Source organism: Harpegnathos saltator, unplaced genomic scaffold (assembly GCF_003227715.2).
Source record: "Harpegnathos saltator strain DR-91 unplaced genomic scaffold, Hsal_v8.6 scaffold773, whole genome shotgun sequence".
NCBI lineage: Eukaryota > Metazoa > Arthropoda > Insecta > Hymenoptera > Formicidae > Harpegnathos > Harpegnathos saltator.
Genome location: NW_020230619.1, coordinates 64,649 through 85,604, shown reverse-complemented (window position 1 = coordinate 85,604; position 20,956 = coordinate 64,649). Strand labels below are relative to the sequence as shown.

The following is a 20,956-nucleotide window of genomic DNA, read 5'->3' as shown; positions in this document are numbered from 1 at the left end:
AACTCTTTTGACTTTCATACAACTTAAAGTTTATATTAGTTTATTTTATTTTAATATTTATTTTGTAATCAGTAAACTTATAAATAATAATATATATTTTGTACTTTGTACATGTCTAAATAATATTTTAAAGCAATTATCGAAAGTGAACATAATCAACACAAAATTTCAGTCTTGTCAGCACCTTAAAATTATTTTAAACTTAATTATTATAATTCTTTAATAAATACTTTCAACGTTGGAATAGTTATAACTAATATAAATACATAAATTTTTTTAAACAAAACTAATTTTAAATTCTTTAATCACATTAAACAAAATCTTAATAATATAAAAGAATACTTTTTATCTATTCATTTAGTTTTATCAAAATTATTTTCACACACATACGTGCAATTATTGCACTGTGTTGAATAGCAAACATTTTCAACTAAATAAGAACTGTTACGTTTTTATTAATAATAACCCATACAGCATAGATCTCCAAAGACATTCTAAAGACATCCTGAAGACATCTCTACGTTCTAAGAACGTTCCTAAGACGTCCTGAGGATGTTCCTTGAGATTTAGTGCTATTTGGGAACTTTTAAATTATCTTTCTGTACTATTCTTAAAAAAATTTTTTTTGTTCGAATGTTTTCAAAACATTTTACTTTCTTCTATAAGTATAATTAAATATTATTACAAGTAAATAAAAAATATCACTGTTCTTGAATATTTGGTTTAGAAAATACTGCTTCGAGATTGAATAATATTTCTTAATATATCACATTTTTCTTTTTCAATAGACATTTTCTCTCGATGTAGCTCTATCTTTTGCCTTAATCTTTGCTCTTCGAATAACATTATCTTCTTTTTCAAATGTATCTTTTCTCTCTTTAATTCAAGTTCTTCCGTTTTTCTTTTAGATTCCATTTCATCAAAATTTTTCCTATCTTCATATTTTTGTTGCATAAGTTGAAGATGTTGTAGCCATTGGTGTTCTAATTCTACTTTTGAACGAGCTATTTGTGAACCTGTTCCATGTGGTCTTTTCTTTCGTACTGTTTTTCTTTCTGTATATTTTTCGTTACTACTCTTTTCTTCTTCCATGCTGACATTTTCTAATTCATTACTGACTATTTCACTTATATTTTGCGTTTCAGATTGATTGGATACACTATACTCCAATATTGGTGAGTTAAAGCAATTTTCTTTATTGATATTACCATGTATATCACCTAAAATATCCATTAATCGCTTTTCGAATTCATCGAACATCTTTGGAGCATTTCCACTTCTACAATTGTGATCTTTCTTTTTATTATATGATTTTTTTAACGCACTAAATTTCCATCTAACTTGGTCACCTGTTAACTGCAGAGATGAGTTAAAAAATACATATAGTACATGTAAAGTAATAAATATAATATAATGTTTTATAAACTTACTGGTGTATTAGATAATGAGAATTCATTAAGGTCAGTAGCTATAGATTGCCAAAATCTTTTATTTTTTTTTGTATTATCCATTTCAATATTTCGAGCTTCATAAGCAGACAGAAGAGCAAAAGTAGCTTGCTTAGTCCATATAAATTTACACTCCTGCAATTCTTGCTGTAAAATTGTTGCATCCGGCCTTCTTTGTATTTGCTGTCCATTAATATAACTATTTTCTTGGGACAGATTGATAGAATCCGCTTTTTGTTGTACATTATTACAATTTATACTATTTTTATCAATATTCTTGAAATCAATTTTTCCTGCAGTTTGCAATGCTTGCAAGTCCTTCATTGAAATAGTCTACAATATTACAAAACCAAAAAATACTCACAATTAGAAATAAATAACTTACATTGATATACTTTTATCGAGTATTTCAATAATTCAATTTTGCTGTTATCACTATTCTAAATAATATATTTTATACAAAACAAATATAATATTAAAAAAGCATTACAAATAACTATGAAACAAATATTTGTTTTACATACCTTTATTGCCATTATTATATGAATATATTTTTCTTTTCGGTTGATACACGATTAATATACAATGTCGGTATAATCAAGACTATAGTGATTTTACATATTTATTGTACTCTAGGACTTTTTTCTTCGTCTATATTGGCAACTTCGCTCAACCCTCAGCAAAGGCAGAGTTATTCCAAGTTGACTTAAGTAACCAACACATTGCGACACAAATTAAATGGAAAGCAGAAATGACACTAGAAGTCGACTTAAGTCGACTTGTGTCACTAAATGGAAAGCACCCATTATATGGTTACAGAATCTGATTCATTATAGCAAAGGAAATTTAATATAATTATTATTTTTCGTTTTATTTTTCAGAGAGCAGATTTAATACAAATTATGCAAGAGGTAGGAAGAGGAAGAGGAAGAGGAAGACTAAGATTCAGAGATAGAGGATGAGGAAGAACCATGCAAACAGGTGGGTGTAGGGGGAGGGGTAATAGAAGGAGTAAGGGAAGGGGTAGGGGTTTAGATTAATGTGTACAACTTTTATAATTATTAAAATTTTATATTTTTTAAAATAACATGTGATGTCGCGGCACTCCCGCTAGACATTAAAATAAAAAAATATTTACGTATATAAGTGTGCCATATTTAATATATTTCCTTTATTGTCATTCCTATGCAGAGTTCCTACCCGAAATATTCCTCAATATTACATAGAAAACAGTTTGCCACAATTTGAACATTTTATCCGATTTTCAGCTTGCATTGCTTACCGCTATTTCTCTTATGTCTTCCTTCGTGCGCGGCCAACGAACTGCGCGAGGCTCAATAACATATGACGTGTAAATTTGTTTTCAATAGCTTTTCACCTATTATTGACACTTTTTATCCACGCGTTGTACGTTACTAATCTTCGTGCGGATCGTGAGCCGCGGAAAAAGACATAAGAAGAATAGCGGTAGATGGAGCGAGCTAAAAATTGAGTAAAATATGTAAATTGTATCAAGTTCTGACATAAAACAATAATATACACGGAATTCTTCTACAATTTTATTTCAAATAACCTATTGGAGTCGTGTGAGAGAAATGTTTACAAAAAGAGAGCGAATACGTATGACGCATACCTGTCGGCACGATTAAAATGAGATAAGAACATCTGTCTTTATTCAATGAACTAGTCTCATTCGTATTCATAGCATAAAACAGATTCTGAAAAATCATGGACATAGCATGGAACAGGATCCAAAGAATCGTGGACATAGCACGGGATCTAACGAGTCGTGGACATTGGCATCGCAGTTCATGTGCACGGTTGTACAGAGAGCGCTTCGCACTGGGCTTGGCTAAAAGCAGCCCATGACCTTTCTCCTTCTCTCTGATTCGTGTCACGCGAATAGACATAGCTGGTTGTGTGTGCGTGCGTGGTGGGGGAAATCAGAAAAGAGTCGTGGACATTGGCATCGTAGTTCATGTGCACGGTTGTGCAGAAGGCGCCTCACACTGGGCACGGCTAAAAGCGGCCCATGACACCTCTCCTTCTTCTCTCTGGTCGAAGTTAGAAGCCGTGTAAACGTAGTCATACTATGCCTATGGTTTTAACTATAGGCGTAGTATATCTAGACTACAGTATATACAGTAGTAACGATACTCCAAATTTCGCATCTCCAAAAATGAACTGCGCAGCTGTGTTACTTAGGCTGAGTTTTGATATTCACTGCCAGTGTTGAAAATATGTACTTTATGTCACATATATTATAGATTTTCAGGGTTACACCAGAGAGAAACCTGAGAGCGGCCACCGGGCTAAAGCATATGTCTGTTCTGATACGCACCCTGAGAAAATAGACGTCAACTAACTTGATGTCTCGGTAATGATACGAGGTTTATGTCTGTGATTTGAGTCTGGTTAATGTCCGAGCTACTAAAACAGACTATAGTGAAAATGATATATACAGGGTGTCTTATAACTAATTTGATAGAGCTCGTGGAGACATAGAGCGGGTCAAGACAAATATAAAAGTCCCATATCGTTTTGTGAGATTCGCAATAATTATCGAGTTATTAATGACAGAAATCTGAGGAATGAGTGCACGTCGAGACGTTATGGGAGGAGCATCTAGCCGCTCAGGCTAAAGAGCACTGCCCAGTCGACAAAGGAACTGTTGCCGGCGCGCGGTGAGAGGAAGGACGACGCGCCAATGTTTATGTCCTTACCCCGCCGCTCCTACATCCTGCCGCACCGCGTCTAAGCTCGCGCCGATATGGCCGCTGAATATTCGCGATTACAATTATGACATTATTTTATGAGGTACCACAGATAACTCATATTGAATTGTAAAGTTCAAGATTCAAAAGTTCTTTGATCAAGGAAAACATCGAAAAGTAAAAAGCGATAGAGAGCGATGAGATTTACAGAGATTCTCATCGTTTTCTATCGCAATCTATCGTTTTGCTGCATCGGATCCGAAAAAAATGATATCGCGTAAAGATAGAGTACGATGAACACTTTTCATCGTACTCTATTGTACTCTATCGTTAGGAGAATATTTAATTGAGTATGATAGATAATTAGAGTATGATAGAATTCGCGTAGAGACTCATCGTGTCCTATCGTTTTATTCAAGTCTACACGGAAAATATGTTTGGTTGAATGAACCCATTTTCTGATGAAATGAGAGAGAGAAAGAGAGAGAGAGAACGATTAAGAAATTTTGATTGAAAAAAGCACAATTTTGTTTAAGTTAACCATAAACCTTGATGAATTAGATTCAGTGTTAATATTTTCAGTTAATATTTCTCTGTATCGTTCATATTTCATTTGCAAGCTGTATCATGGACCAAACATTTTTACCATATATCATACATAAATTGTTGTCTTATATCGTAATTCTTCTCAGTGGTATATTAACGACAGTAGAAACTGAAAGTTCTGTATCGTACAATTGCGAAAAGAGGACCATCGTTGTCAATGGTGCACCAACGATACTCGGCATAAAATTGATTCCTAGGTATAATCGCGCTACAACGCAAATCCGAGTGTGTTATTTTGACACGTTATTTTTATGCGTGTCAAAATAACACTCGGATTTGCGTTGTATCGCGATTATACCTAAGAATCAATTTTATGCCGAGTATCGTTGGTGCACCATTGACAACGATGGTCCTCTTTTCGCAATTGTACGATACAGAACTTTCAGTTTCTACTGTCGTTAATATACCACTGAGAAGAATTACGATATAAGACAACAATTTATGTATGATATATGGTAAAAATGTTTGGTCCATGATACAGCTTGCAAATGAAATATGAACGATACAGAGAAATATTAACTGAAAATATTAACACTGAATCTAATTCATCAAGGTTTATGGTTAACTTAAACAAAATTGTGCTTTTTTCAATCAAAATTTCTTAATCGTTCTCTCTCTCTCTTTCTCTCTCTCATTTCATCAGAAAATGGGTTCATTCAACCAAACATATTTTCCGTGTAGACTTGAATAAAACGATAGGACACGATGAGTCTCTACGCGAATTCTATCATACTCTAATTATCTATCATACTCAATTAAATATTCTCCTAACGATAGAGTACAATAGAGTACGATGAAAAGTGTTCATCGTACTCTATCTTTACGCGATATCATTTCTTTCGGATCCGATGCAGCAAAACGATAGATTGCGATAGAAAACGATGAGAATCTCTGTAAATTTCATCGCTCTCTATCGCTTTTTACTTTTCGATGTTTTCCTTGATCAAAGAACTTTTGAATCTTGAACTTTACAATTCAATATGAGTTATCTGTGGTACCTCATAAAATAATGTCATAATTGTAATCGCGAATATTCAGCGGCCATATCGGCGCGAGCTTAGACGCGGTGCGGTGGGATGTAGGAGCGGCGAGGTAAGGACATAAACATTGGCGCGTCGTCCTTCCTCTCACCGCGCGCCGGCAACAGTTCCTTTGTCGACTGGCCAGTGCTCTTTAGCCTGAGCGGCTAGATGCTCCTCCCAAAACGTCTCGACGTGCACTCATTCCTCAGATTTCTGTCATTAATAACTCGATAATTATTGCGAATCTCACAAAACGATATGGGACTTTTATATTTGTCTTGACCCGCTCTATGTCTCCACGAGCTCTGCCAGATTAGTTATAAGACACCCTGTATATATGTAAGACAAATAATTTTTGCCTAAGACAAATATAATCTTTTTGCTTATCCTTTGCGTTTCGCTCCTTTTTTTCCTCCTCCTCTTTCTCCCCCCCCCCCCACCTGTCAAATAAGCGCCATCAGTCTATTATTGTGAATACTTACTCTAAAACACATAAGTATAATAAAGATATTGAACCAATTATCGTTTCCGATACCCAATCATTTCTATCGTGTGAGGTGTGGATATTTCGTATGAAAATTCGCGATGAGCGTTCGGAGCGTTAGAAAACAATAGCGATCTCGGTGAGGCTAATGGTGGGGGGAAACAGAGTGTTTATGTTTGGAAAACAGAGACGCGGATGAGAAGAACGATATCACTGACGAGTCAGTCACTGCTGGACGTCCGAGGTGAGCGTACCGTCGTCGCTCGTGTGGAAAATTGGTGAGTGTTAGCCAAATTGCTGTTTTCTGGTGGTCGGCCGCTGACCGGGGGCGCGAGCATTGTTCTCTTGCACGGTCGGTTGATGTCTCTCGAATCCGAGTGTCGGTGTCGTTGTGCGCTTTCCCTTCGACACCGATCCAATTCGGGTGTCTCCTGGGTCGCCGGACCGGGCCCGCCGTACGTTTTCCCGGAGCGCCCGGTGTGATCCGGGTGATCTAAAGCCAGTAGCTGAGAGGGACATCTCGTGCGTTTTCCCTTGATGTCCATTGTACCTCTCAGTGTTGGATGGTGAGTCTTAAGTTAGAGCGCGCTAGTGATCTCCTCGTGCGCTTTCCCTTGGAGATCCCCGGCTGCCTGCCAGCGTGTCGAGTGTGCGCATTCCCGCTCGAACCGCCGTTTTGATCAACCGTCACATGAGGCAATTGCGTGAGGGCCTGACCCGAAGGTGACCTAGCCCTTCGGCGCGTCGCCATATTCCGCTCGACTTTCACCGGCGGGCGTCTGAATCAAGTTATCGTCCCGCGACCTGTTTTTGTGTTTACTATCTCAAGTTGCTCGACTATTCACCCGGTTCGAGAATTAGAATAATTAGACAGGAGCGGGACAAAGCAGGTGGCACGGGTTTCGCCTCCACACTATACATTATTGGTCCGTCTAACTCTTACATATATATATATAAATGAGTAAGAGAAGGATAACAATTGAATCGCTTTGACTTTGTTTCACCATTAGTGAGCAGACACGCGACACAGGCACAAGTAATGCTGGAAATTCTTAGGCGCACGGTCGACTCTTATCCTCACCACTCGATTTTCTTTGTTTTCTCACGCGCTTGGCGCACTGAGCGAGATTGAGATAGCCCGTTTATGCTCGCCTTGTCGCACTCTGAGCAAAACAGCTTACTCATGATCAGTGAAAGCAGATTTCAACCTAGCGGCTCCGCGACTCACGGTGGAAGGGGAAACGCGCAACGAAAGCCGCATACATGTGGCAAATGTACATACGCGGCTTTCGTTTGTATGCGTTTCCCTTTCGACCGTGGCACAGTGGGCCAGAATATTTCTAAATGTGACCAAGTCAATATCTGCATTGATATAAAATAAAGTTATTATTGTATTTAGAATGTTTGAAAATAGTTATAAGAGAAATGTTATGTTGATTGGATTGTTTTTTTATCAGTCTTAATAGGATGAAATTATAAAATACATTAACACTTTTTTTCATTTTCTTTACTTTGTCGTTCATATATTAAACAATTATATATTATTTTTTGGACCTTTAGTTAACGAATATGATGAACGAAGATTAAGAATGAAAAATATATAAATTGAAGGAAATAAAAATAAATTATAATATATTACATTCTCTTTTATTGCATTATTATAAGTATATTAATCATAACTACTCATTTCCGATTTACCATTCCTCGTAATTCCACTTTCAAGAAAGAGCATTCTAAGTTATATATGCTGTTTATGATATATATTTTATGAAAAAGTTTTTGCTACTTTTTGCTACTTTTGTTACATAACGTAAGCAAACATATGTAAACAAATCATCGCCTATATCTAAAGGTCCGACTCGCTGATTAATATCGCAGTGTAACAGTACGGGCCTTTAGATATAGGCGATGACTTGTTTACATAATTTTGCTTACGTTATGTAACAAAAGTATCAAAAAGTAGCAAAAACTTTTTCTTAAAATATATATCATAAGCAGCATATATAACTTAGAATGCTCTTTCTTGAAAGTGAAATTATGGGGAATGGTAAATCGGAAATGAATAGTTATGATTAATATACTTGTAATAATGTAATAAAAGAGAATGTAATATATTATAATTTATTTTTATTTCCTCCAATTTTATATATTTTTCATTCTTGATCTTCGCTCATCATATTCGTTAACTAAAGGTCCAAAAAGTAATATATAATTGTTTAAAATATGAACTATAAAGTAAAGAAAATGAAAAAAAAGTGTTAATGTATTTTATAATTTCATCCTATTAAGACTGATACAAAAACAATCCAATCAACATAAAATTTCCCTTATAACTATTTTCAAACATTCTAAATACAATAATAACTTTATTTTAGATCAATGCGGATATTGACTTTTGGCCACTTTTAGAGATATTCTAGCCCACTGTGTGTGGCCGCGGAGCCGCTAGGCTGAAATTTACTATCACTGATTATGATCGCCTTGTTGCGCGCTGACAAGGAAAGAGTCGGGGTCGTCCTTTATTGATTTTGATAGGCATTGGATATTTTATAGAGCATCAAAAAGCATTAGATACGTATTCTTTTATGTGCTTATCTCGATGTTTAGAGGTCAAAACTCTTTGAAAAAAACGGACTTTTTCGTTTTTATTTAATATCTCTTAAAATATGAAGTATATGAAAAAGTTTTTCAGACAAAAGTTTTATAGTATTTTATACTCTTTCCATCGATCTATTCAAATGTTTCAAAATGCAATATTTTACCCCCTCCTCCTCCCTCCTCTCCATTACCTTTGCAAATTTTTAAGTTTTTATAAGGACAAAAATTTAATAGCATTTAATATCGAATCCATCGATATACAGACTGCCTTAAGAATACCGGACCCTCCGAATAATTTTGCAGAATTAAGTTTTCATGAAAAACTTTAAACAAAAGTTGTAGAAAATTGAATAACGGACTTGATGGTGACCTTGAATTTGATCTTGGTCATGATCTTCAAGGTCATTTGGAAGTCAACTTGAAAAATTGAAATGGGAACCCCTATTTTTGTATTACACTGTTTTTTTCTACCAATTAATTTGAACAACTGTTGTCTAAGACATTTTTTTATTTGCCTAATATTTGTTGAAATATTTGAGGAAAAACTAGATAACTTTTTCAATATTTAACTTACGATATCTTGCTATTTGTCGAAAGAAAAAGTAATACTAGACTTTCTTGCTTTATTTAGTCTCAAGAATATATTATTATAATAATGCCCTAACTTTTGTTAATTTAATAATTTTGAAATTTCCAAAGGTCGATAAGTTAACAAAAGTTAGGGCACTATTATAGTAATATATTCTTGATAATAAATAAAGTATAAAAGTCTAATACTATTTTTTCTTTCGACGAATTGTTACCGAGATATCGTAAATTAAATGTTGAAAGTTACCAAGTTTTCCTTAAATATTTCAAAAAATATTAAGGAAATAAAAAATAATTCAGACAAAAGTTGTTAAAATTAATTGGTAGAAAAAGAAGATATAATGAAAAATTGAGCTTTCTATTAAAAAAAATTAAATTGACCTTCAACTGACCTTGAAAATACCCTCCAAATAAAAAACTGATAATGCCAGTCTCTTTCCCCTTCGAAATCATGGAACACATGTTTTAGCTTATTTTTATCTTTCATAGTTTTCGAGATTTTTTACCTGTTACGTTTGAAATTTAACACCCTGTATAGTGCTAACAACGTGCCTACAACTCTATACAAAATGCTTCAGTATGCTTACAGATATACAAGATCTGTTTTGACATGCCTACAACTTCGATATTTCGGCCAGCGCCTCAATTCGTATACTCATTTAGTCATTGCCCTTAATTTTGTTGTGTCATTCAGTTTTTGTGCTTTTATACAAGAAGACTCTTCCGAACTTTTGCAGGACTGTAAATTTTGCATATAGCATTATACGGCTGCGGAACTAATTATGAAAAAACTTATATTCAACTTGAACGTAGCATCTTACAAGAGAAGGGTCTGACGTGTAAATATAATTTTTAGCTGCATCTCGTAGCGATAAGTATTCATGCACATTAGTATTAGGTAAAAGTATAATGAGTAAGAAAATTTTGTTCGCGAGAAAATGAAAAATAAAAATTCAGAAGGCCTTATAACCAATTTAAATAAAGCGTTCAAGGAGCGCGTGGAGGAGCGGGAAGGCATGTCTGTGAAGTTAACACGTCAAACTATCAATATGAAAAAAACAAGTAGAGTTCTAATAGCGCTTTTGATAGTTCTACAGTTTCTCTATAACGAAAAAAAATAGTTCTGCAACAATACACCCAAAAAATAAAAAATAAAAGTACAACGTGCTAGGTTCGCACAGTTACCACGTCGCTTCTTTCTCTAACGTACAAGAAGCAATCAAAATTGCACTATCCGTAGATTTTTATCCAAAAAATGAGTTTTTTCCCATTGTGCGCCGTTCCACGCTTAGCGGCCGAGGCGACGATCACGGGCCGCTGAGGTCCGTCGCTATATAAGAAATCAGCTGGAGCACATCTTTGTGTCATATTATCATTAAACACATATAAACATATATATTTTAAAGTAATTATTAAATGAGGAAAACATTTTAATGATTTCCCGACAATAGTTGTCGCGAGCATTTTTGGTCTGTGTAGCCGCCGCAGCGTATATGTCATTGACCGGCCGCCGGTCGTCGGTCGCCGGTCGCCGGCCGCCGGTCATCCTCGCGTACCGCTTACGCGTCGCGCGATATCGATATCGTCGTTAGGTCTAAGAAGTTCGGCGGCTCCTTTTAGTTTTAGATCATCAAAATACAAGCGCAAAAATATAGAACGGCGAGGATTTGTAACCGCAGTAAGTCAGGATGACATTTAACCCTTTGTGGTCGATGCCGCCACAGTGGCGGCATTCGCAAGTCGTCATAGAAGTCGGTGCCGCCAGGCTGGCAGCTGGCATTCATGATCGCCTGGTGCGCGGCACGGCGAACGAGGCTAGCGATAATGAAAGAAAACTATCCTCCCGATACTAGATTCAAATGTTTAGATCAACTTACAGATATCAATGTTTATCGATCTCTTCGAAATCTGCCGACCGCAAAGGGTTAATCAATTTCATTAATTTAATTAATAGAATAAAAAATGCGTATCCTTGTACTTCGTGCGTACTCTTATCTCATAGGTTGTCCAAGGGTACGCATTTGCAGCATTTCATATTGTTAATTATTTGAAGCACTATTAATTCAATTATATCAATTTCAATTTTTAGTAGTGTCAGTACACAACAGATAACACTTCATATTCAGTATTAGTTTGGAGTAAGTATGTCGTATCGTTACAAATTCTACAGTGTACAATTAATTAAATGTAAAAAATGCGTACTATTATCCGCATTTCCTCTATATAGAAAATTATTATTGCAGAAAGATCTACCTGTATTAAGTATCCATGTATTATATCTTGCATCCTTCTGCATTGAGAATTTGAATAATCGTTTTCCAGTTGATTTTCCATTCTGACAATCTTTATACATGTAATGTATGTTATAAAAGCTATCTTCTGGAGTCAACATAGTCTTTATATTTTTATTTGCAATGCAGTGCAAAAAATAATTTTAGATATGTGAGAAAAAATATGTAAAAAGTAAGAAACTAAAAATGACAGAATAAAGAGAAAAATGAAAAAAGGAAAAAAAAGCAACGTAAAAGGAAAAAAAAAGAATAAATAAATGAACCAATACAATGAAGTATACACACCAATATAGGAGTATACAAATATATTTATTAATATTGGGCAAAAAACCGTAATACATGTTGCAAAAGAGACAGATCACGTATATCTGAGAGATCATTTAGAAACAAATGTTGTAAAACATTAATCTCACGAAGGAAAAAATGACTGCAGCTCAGGTCAAAATACTTATCACAAAGCACGAATAGCGAAACACCGCTATAACAAACGTTATTGTGAACCTCGCGACGCAGATTGACTATTCTCGGCGACAGAGTCGCTAAACAGCAGTGCTATAGCGCTTCTTTTGTTTCAAATCGTCAAGCGAATGATAAAAACAACGCTTGTAAAGTTTATTGACAACTTTTATACAAGTTAACTGTGGTGAAAAAAGTTGTGTTAATGTAAATAACTCGTGCATGAATTCACATGATATAAATTATGTGGATTCGACATGGATAGCTTTTACAACGTATGTTTTTTTTGTCATTATTAATACCGTGCTCCTATACGATTTATTTGTTTCAGAAAACGCGTGCACGTACGCGCAATCATAAACAATCCGCAGCTATGTGCCTAGCGTGCTGCATATGTTTTCCAGTTGGTTGGTGTCAGTAGATGTCAGTTGCTTAGTAGGTGTTAGACAGTGCATATGCGAGGATGTCAGCGAATGAGGTAAATATATTGTTGTGTCCGAGCCACAAAGTTTGTGGCGACGTCCGTTGTCTGTGGGCCTTAGGCATCTGATTTTGACAATTGAGCGAGGATTGTCCTGACGACGAAAAAATCGACAAAATGTTGCGCTCACTCTCACACTCGCGCTTGCACTCGGGTAAATGAAGAACACCCGCGTAACGACTAAGAAGCTTTAATATTTATAGCACAACTCGCTCACGCTTTAAACAAGAATAATTCTCTATTTTAATAATTCTGAATTCTCGCGTCTGTCTTCGATGAAAGCTTGCCAGAGACTCTCTCAACTGTTCTGTTATCTTCGTATCGATTTTCTCGTCGTCAGGACAATCCTCGCTCAATTGTCAAAATCAGATGCCTAAGGCTCACGGACAACGGACGTCGCCACAAACCTTGTGGCTCGGACACAACAGTATATTTAACCGTTAAATATTAATTATATATATATATTATAAATGCTTTTTTTATAACAAATATGTTTCATGAATTATTTAAGAACGAGCTTAATACGATGACGACGACGACCGCCACAACGGTCACGACGCCCGCCACAGCCACAATGGTCACGACGTCCGCGACAGCCACGACGGCTACGATGGCGATGTCTGAAAAAATTACCAGGGCGACATCAACGACGGCAGCGATGGCCACGACGGCGACCGAGCCAATAACGTTAACAGTAAGTATAAAAATCTACGAGGGCAGTCTGAAAAGTTCTTGGCGTAACAATGAAAGAAAATTTTTTTTGCCGTGAAATATGTTTTTCAATATAATCTCCTAAAACTTCAATACATTTATTCCAACGTTTTTCCAATAATTCAATACCATCATTCAAATGTGATTCCGGAAGGTTCTTTTCACTCTGGTGTATAGTGATGGATTCAAGTTTCATCAACAGTTATAAAACGACGCTTGAAATCCATTTTATTTTGCTTAAGACGTGCCAAACACGCTTGAGAAATACGCATTCGAATGTATTTTTGGTCAATTGTTAGCAAATGCAGTACCCATCTTGCACAAAGCTTTTTCAACTGGTGCTACTACTCGAATGACTTGACAGATCGAATAAAATTTTACATGGGTTTATATCAAGGATGCTACTTTCCAATACAATTATAGTTTGACAGTTTCTAATGCTATGTATGTGTCAGGTCGAGAACTTTTCAGACTACCTACATATATATGTCTAAAGCCCAGTTCCATAACCTCTGTATAACTTTAACTACTGATTAAATGCCAATAGTGATTGTTTAATTCTGATTAATTCTTAACGTCAAATGCAGTTGGTCAAGTCTAGTGAAATAACCAGCTTTAAGTTAACCAGGTTAAGTTAACTAGAAGTTGTGGAACTAGGCCTAGACGCTAATCAATAGCCAGTAAACATACATGTCTAAAAGATTTCTTTAAGACATTTTTTACACATACAAGTCTAAAAATTGTCTTAAAGAAAGCTTTTAGACATGTATGTTTACTGAGTACATTATATTCAATTGTAACTTCTTATTTAACTCTTTACTTCATATTTTAATATTATCTTATTATTACAGGCTGAAGAGTTACAAAATATTATACAAACAGCAGTAATAGCTGTTTTAGGAAGAGCAAGAGGAAGAAGAAGAGGAAGAGGGACAGGGAGAGGAAGAGGAAGAGGTGGAAGCGAAGATGCAGGAAGAGGAAGAGGAGAATGGAAAAGAAGAGGCAGAGGAATGCCCAACATTAATATATATGACACAGTAACAACATATACACACGCACGCATGCAAACACACACACACATAAAAGAAAATAAAAAATGGAAAATATAAAAATAAAAAGAAACCATTTAATTTATTCATTTCTTATATCCAAAGTTACCAAATAATTTCCTTTCCTAATTACGCGAAATAATTCACGCAGTGCATGAAATATTCCAGCAAACACAATATTACATGTAACGTGCATTAGTTTTTTATATTATTTTTCTTATATATTGTTATCATTTATGATATTTCCTTAAAAGCATTATTCATGATTGTGAAAATGACTTTTTTATATACGGTATTTCAAATTCGATAATCTTATTTACAATTCTATCGAATAATTATTTTGCTCATCATATCTTAACTGTTATACATACTGAAAGAAAACTGATAAAGATCTTAGTTCATAACTATTATATAACATTTGTGTTATATAACAGTTGTATTGTTGAATAGGAAATTACAACTAGCATGCACATTATATGTAATATTGTGTTTGCTGGGATGATTCATCCTGATGATATATATAACTTTTACTATATTCTGTGTAGTAGCTCAGATATGAACCAAACTATTACAGATAAACCTCGTTACCGAGCGACATCGACGTAGTTGACGTCTATTTTCTCAGGGAGCATGTCGACGTAGTTGACGTCTATTTTCTCAGGGAGCGTGTCGACGTAGTTGACGTCTATTTTCTCAGGGGGCGCGTCGAATTCAAAAAAATTTCTGAACCTTCGCTGATGGCCGCTCTCAGGTTTCTCTCTGGTTACACATTTTCCCGAAAAGTAGAGGGGATAACGTTGGCACTACCGAAAACCTCTAGGCAACCTAATTTCAATTTCCCTCGATTAGTAACACTGTTCAAGTAGTAGTTTACCAGTTTGCTGAATTTTTTTGATAGATGTGCGCGCATGTTTATAATAAATATTTACGATCATAATATTTTATAAATGTAAGTATAAAATATATATATATATATATTGCGACATTTATTTAAAATAAAATTAAGTAAAAATATTACAAATAAATGAAAACATAAAATTCATTAATATGAACGAAATGAAAAACAATTATATTATACGTATAAGTGGATAAATTATTATATGCAATTAAACAATTTGAGTTCTTCAGTGTTTTAACATGTCTTGATAAATATTACGGTAATTATTTAGAAGACGGGCCTCACCTTGGATTTCGCTCAAACTTACCTATCTTGTGTATTTTGACGTGTGTAGAAGCCGAATCTGCAAGTAAAACTGGTCGCTCGGCTCTAGTTTGTGAGAAATAAATAGTTAAAAAGTGACACATGCGAGGTTAGGAAATCTGTCATGTCGGTAATACAACCCAGCAAACACGGTGACGTCGAAATGACGTACCTTTTGCGTCATTTGTTACGTCATTAGTAACCAAGAAAGAACGTTATAAAGACGTACAAATAACGTCGAAATGTCACATCCCAATGACGTGATTTTAATTCGTTTTAAAGACGTCATTATGTACCAAACAGAAACGTCACTAATACGTCACTAATACGTCATTAATACGTTTTAATGACGTAAAAAACACGTTGCAGTATAGGGTAAAAAGCACCTGCGTATACACAGGTACAATAATTTTCAATAGTTTAAATACCAAATAATTTAATATATTTTTATAAATAGCAAAACAATCTGTGAGAAAAATATACATTGTATGCTTATAATACTATATACTCTTACATACTTTAAAAATATAGTTGAGGTACATTTTCTCTTATCCTGTATGTTGCCAGTGGGGAATGACTAATCATGATCAATCTGAAGTCTATTGTTACATCGATTCAATGTCAAATAGATGTAAAATAAGCTTAAAATTCTATTTTGAGATCAAATCGATATTTTTTTATCAATCATTCCTCACTGGATTATATCTATGTTATTATAAAAATATCAGTCATTCAATGTGTGCAAAAGTGGGAATGATACATGTCTGTTTTGAAATGGAAAAACAAAACATTTGCACTCGACATCTAATAAGTTCCAACGTTCCAAGTTGTCAGATAATTTTTCAATTACAAAAATGTTTAATATTTCTGAATTAAAAGGATAACTATATAGAGATTCATATTTGCAAAACTTTTTTCCTATTATAAGGACAGTATCTTCAGTTTTTATAAAATTATGTATTTCTATAACTTGAGTGCCAATCATATAGTAACAATTTACTTTCGAATAATTATTAATAGTTAAAACACAATCTCTAAAATAAACCTTTTTAAACTGTTTGTAGGATAACATTGTGGCAATTGTTGGGCCCAAGCAATGCTCTATCAAACATGAAATATTATTCAGTTCAAATGATTATTTCTCGCCTTGTTCTGAAAATTTATTAATTTGTTCTAATTTGTTACAAATTTGAATTAAAGGTTGTTTTGTACATTTAACAAGACGAAGCAAGTATCCTAAAAAATTTTCAAAAGGAAAAGCTGCAAAGTTATCAAGTTCTCCATACGTCGAAACATCTTCTGGCAAATGAATTAAGCAATGGACATTATAAATAAGAAATTCAGATCATTATATAGATGTTCACTATGTTGAACAAATGTTTTTAGAAATATAGAAGCCATTTCACATCCTAATGTTGCAATGTGCTTCTCAGAACATAAAATAACTACAGCCGAATGTAAGAGTATGAAGTGTTCATAAATGGAATGATCTACAATCCCTTTGAGAATAGCTAGACCAATATATAGAAGGAAAGTTCTAAATTCTGTAGCTTTAAACGAGATAACTCGTCTAAAGATCGCGGTTTTCGGTTGATTTCATTGGGAACGTTATTATGTAAAGAAATCATTTTTTCTGATAAACATTTGACTAAATAAGATGACAATCGAACTTTACAATCGCCATTAATCCACCAATTTAACAACTTTCGAGTTACCCCTAAACATATATTGTGCATATAATCAATGGGGAATAAACTAACAAGTCCGATATTTAATTTTAATAACGAAGTAATGCCTGTGTGATGATCCTCGTCGATTTGGAGAGAAAAGATTCGTCTGTTCGTAACGGCATATTTATATTTCTTAAAATGATTCGACTTTTGACATATTCTCCTGATTCGGTGCATTTTTCACAACTTGAGTATCCTTGATGCGACTTAATACATTTTATGAATGCGCGAGCTGGCGCATCGTATATAAACGAATGTACTACAACATTGTAATGTCTTTCGAACAATGTGAAACCATTTTTCAATAATAGTGATAATTCATTTACGAAATCATTTAAAAAGCTTGAGAGTGGTCGAGGCTTTGATGTCCCACAAAACATTCCAACTGGAAATGGTGTTTTCGATTTTGAATTCTGAATTAAAGCCAAAATTGGCCACAGTTGCATATTGCAACTTTTAAACAACGGCAACCCATCTATATTAAATTTTAACTTCATTGTATCTAAATTCACAAGTTGTGAAGCATGCCGGATTATAGCTTTTTTTATTCCAAAGTAAACAAATTGTCCTGTTTCTAATTCTTGAATATGAAATTTTGAAGAAGTTTTCAAAAGCGTTCTTGCATCAACGGGTAATGTGGGATGAAATTTATGTAATAAATGAAGTAATGATGTAAGTGAAGATTGTGATACATCTGGATTCGAAACAGCTCAAGTTCTTAAGCAATCCACGATAGAAAAGTTATTTTCTTTATTATTTTCTACTAGATTTTCAGTAGTATTCGCTTCGTTAGGATTATTTTCTGTAGTATCTGTTACGTTAGGATTATTTTCGTCAAGTATAACGTTTCCAATGAAATCAAGATTCGAATTTTCATTTATGGTTAAGTTGTTAGGAATTAATATATTATTATTTGAAATTTCCAAAATATCATTATTGCTTTCAGAGCAAGAATCGTCTTCAAAAGACAATGTATTCATCGACATATTGGATAACTCGACATCACATTTTTGTTTGTCTAATAGATTAAGAATTACATGCATTGAGTTAGCATCTCTAGCAATTACGTCTGTAGCAACTTTTCGATAAAATTGCCGTTTTCCTACAAACAGTTTGACTTTTTTCATTATAGCAGACATATTACTGCAATTTGTATCTTATTACTTAAGTAATCAATGTAACAGTGAATGTAGTTATCATACACAAACATAAAACATTACGCAAATAAACATAACGCAAATTTTCTTTGGTCAAATTGCTAACAGTTTTTCTCTACAATCACAGACAATCACAGTTTTTCTCTACAATCACAGACAAGGATATATGTAGGAGTAGAACATCTTATATATATATATATATATAAACCCTTACTTATCCTTCTTTGTCTTAAGGGAAGAGCGTTGTGGGGCATGCTTTAACCATTCTTTTACGCTGTTTTCTATTTCGTGTTGCGTACTGCCAGGTAGAGCCAATAGAACAGATTTCATCAATACACTATTGAGTTTCAAATGAGCAAATGCCTTTTTGTTTCGTTTTCCGAGGAAACTATAAAACGATGCAATTTTATCTGAAAGAAGTCGACGAAGTATACGGTTTGTTATTGATGTTACATCTTCGTGACCTCCAATCGTCGACAGATAAGAAGCCTAAAACGTAAATAATTTATTAACAATATAAAACTATTCAATATGAGCAACTTGTTAAATTTTCACGCGCAATTACTTATTTTACCAGAGGCGAGATATTTTCTTCTTTTTTAAGGTATTCCTCCAATCGGGTAATATCTTCAAATGTGGTTATTGGTAGAGTACAAGGCAGTTGTGGTATTTCATTAGATTCGGATACCGTTACAATGGAATTGTTAGTGGCCTTTAAAGCTTGGGATATTTGATCGTTTTGATTGTAAATATCTGTATTCTGTCGTTTTATAAATGCAAGTGTAGCGTTTATATCTGTGAGATTTCTGTTCACGTCAGTTAGAGGTACCTCATTTATACTATTTATAACAGGTACAGAATTTCTTTGAATCACTGAATGTTTATGACTTGGTTGTACCAAATGACTCGTTGTAGGTTTATTATTTGTTTTTGGATGAATTGAGTTTACTAATACTTTATCTAAAATCAATGAACGCTTTGGAAAAAATATATAAGTACCGAAAGTAAAATAATGTAAAATTACAGTACTATTACCTGACGGAACTTGACTGCAACTTGTAAATATATTATTAAGTCTAGGAGGAGCTTTAAGTTTCGATGGTACTGGTATATTTTCTTCATCCGATGAGTCGCTGATATATCTAGAAGGCTTATTCCGCTGTCTCTTACTTGGAATATCTAAAACAGATTCTACGTCAGTCGCTACATCTGATAAATATTGACACAGTTTTATTTTTTGTTCAGCTTTCTTGAAATCATCTGCAAGCAGAACACAAATTCATAAATCCGTGTATATATATATATATATATATATATATATATGTATATATTATACGCATACAAATTACGATGTAGGAATTTGCCCATATAGCACAAATCTTCACAGAACATTCTAAAATGTTCTGAGAACATTCCTATGTTCCAAGAACGTTCTAAAGACATTCTCTGGAGATCTTGTACTATCTAGATGAGTACTTATAGTATAAAATTTCAATGAGATTATAATAAAATCTTGTACTATATATCGAGGTTAAGTTACTTACCGGTTTCAAAATAAGTTTTTGTTACTTGACATAACGACCATTCATTAGTTGGCGTTGCTCCTTGTTTCAATAATTTCTCATATCTATCTTGTGATTTTACAGGTGGCCAAAATACATTAGTTTTGTTAGGAGTAAACCTGCGTACGTTCACAATTGCTACTTCCGTATTGTTATTTGCCGAATCCTCGTTAGCGAATTCTACGCCGACAAATGCCATGCTTTAAAAATTAATACAAAGAGTCTATAAATGTTTTTTTAAGAGAGGTTAACAATCTCAAAATACTTCTTCTATACATACATAGTACAGTGACCAACACTTTCTTGAGTAAATATCTTCTTAACCGTCTTAATCACAATATACAGCTATGTTAATATAGTCCCAACAACGAATCAAAACGACAACTGAACTCCGTGGAAAATTGTCGCTACCTCGAGCAATATGTGATCGTGAGATGTGAACGAATCGTGAGATGTGAACCTATCATATAGTCACTAGTCTGTTCTTGTTAGTGGCGCTGCTGAACGTATATATGCGCGTATTGAATGGTGTTGGGGAACACACATTATTGGTTCCGAGAGCCAACATATTGAAGGAAGGAAGGAACGTGTATACGCGATGCTTTGCAATGACAATTATTTCAGATGTTATAAAATATAGAATCATGTAAAAAAGAATATAGTAAAATAATTCGATTTTTTCCGTGTAAGTTACGTTTTTTAACCAACCGGCACAAAAGTCCAAAAGACATCTATGACAAGAAAATGATGTTAAAATAACGAATGTGCCGGCTGCGTATTATTACCTTCAGGGCCTTATTACTTTATGTTTAGATCAATTGAGGTCATTAGTCTTAATTTACGTATTTTTCACGTCAA

At 34.2% G+C, this 20,956-nt stretch overlaps 2 protein-coding genes across 4 annotated transcripts; both read right to left on the bottom strand.

Moving 5' to 3' along the window:
- Positions 1-679: 679 nt before the first annotated feature.
- Positions 680-2,234, bottom strand: LOC105190067 (uncharacterized). Its single transcript, XM_025306266.1, has 3 exons — positions 1,973-2,234; positions 1,431-1,781; positions 680-1,356 (listed from the first exon to the last, which is right to left on the bottom strand). The coding sequence occupies exons 1-3, from the start codon at positions 1,982-1,984 to the stop codon at positions 724-726; spliced, it is 996 nt and encodes a 331-aa protein (XP_025162051.1). The 5' UTR covers positions 1,985-2,234; the 3' UTR covers positions 680-723.
- A 13,910-nt stretch (positions 2,235-16,144) lies between these two features.
- LOC109503742 (uncharacterized) lies at positions 16,145-20,956 on the bottom strand. 3 transcript variants are annotated; one of them, XM_025306261.1, is made up of 5 exons: positions 20,379-20,953; positions 20,081-20,298; positions 19,572-19,796; positions 19,111-19,496; positions 16,145-19,025 (listed from the first exon to the last, which is right to left on the bottom strand). In XM_025306261.1, exons 2-5 carry the CDS (start codon positions 20,295-20,297, stop codon positions 18,747-18,749), a joined length of 1,107 nt encoding a protein of 368 aa, XP_025162046.1. In that variant the 5' UTR covers position 20,298; positions 20,379-20,953; the 3' UTR covers positions 16,145-18,746. The 3 variants fall into 3 exon arrangements, with proteins under 3 accessions (XP_025162046.1, XP_025162045.1, XP_025162047.1); XM_025306260.1 differs by having other exon boundaries at positions 19,111-19,796; positions 20,379-20,956; XM_025306262.1 differs by having other exon boundaries at positions 19,111-19,715; positions 20,379-20,954.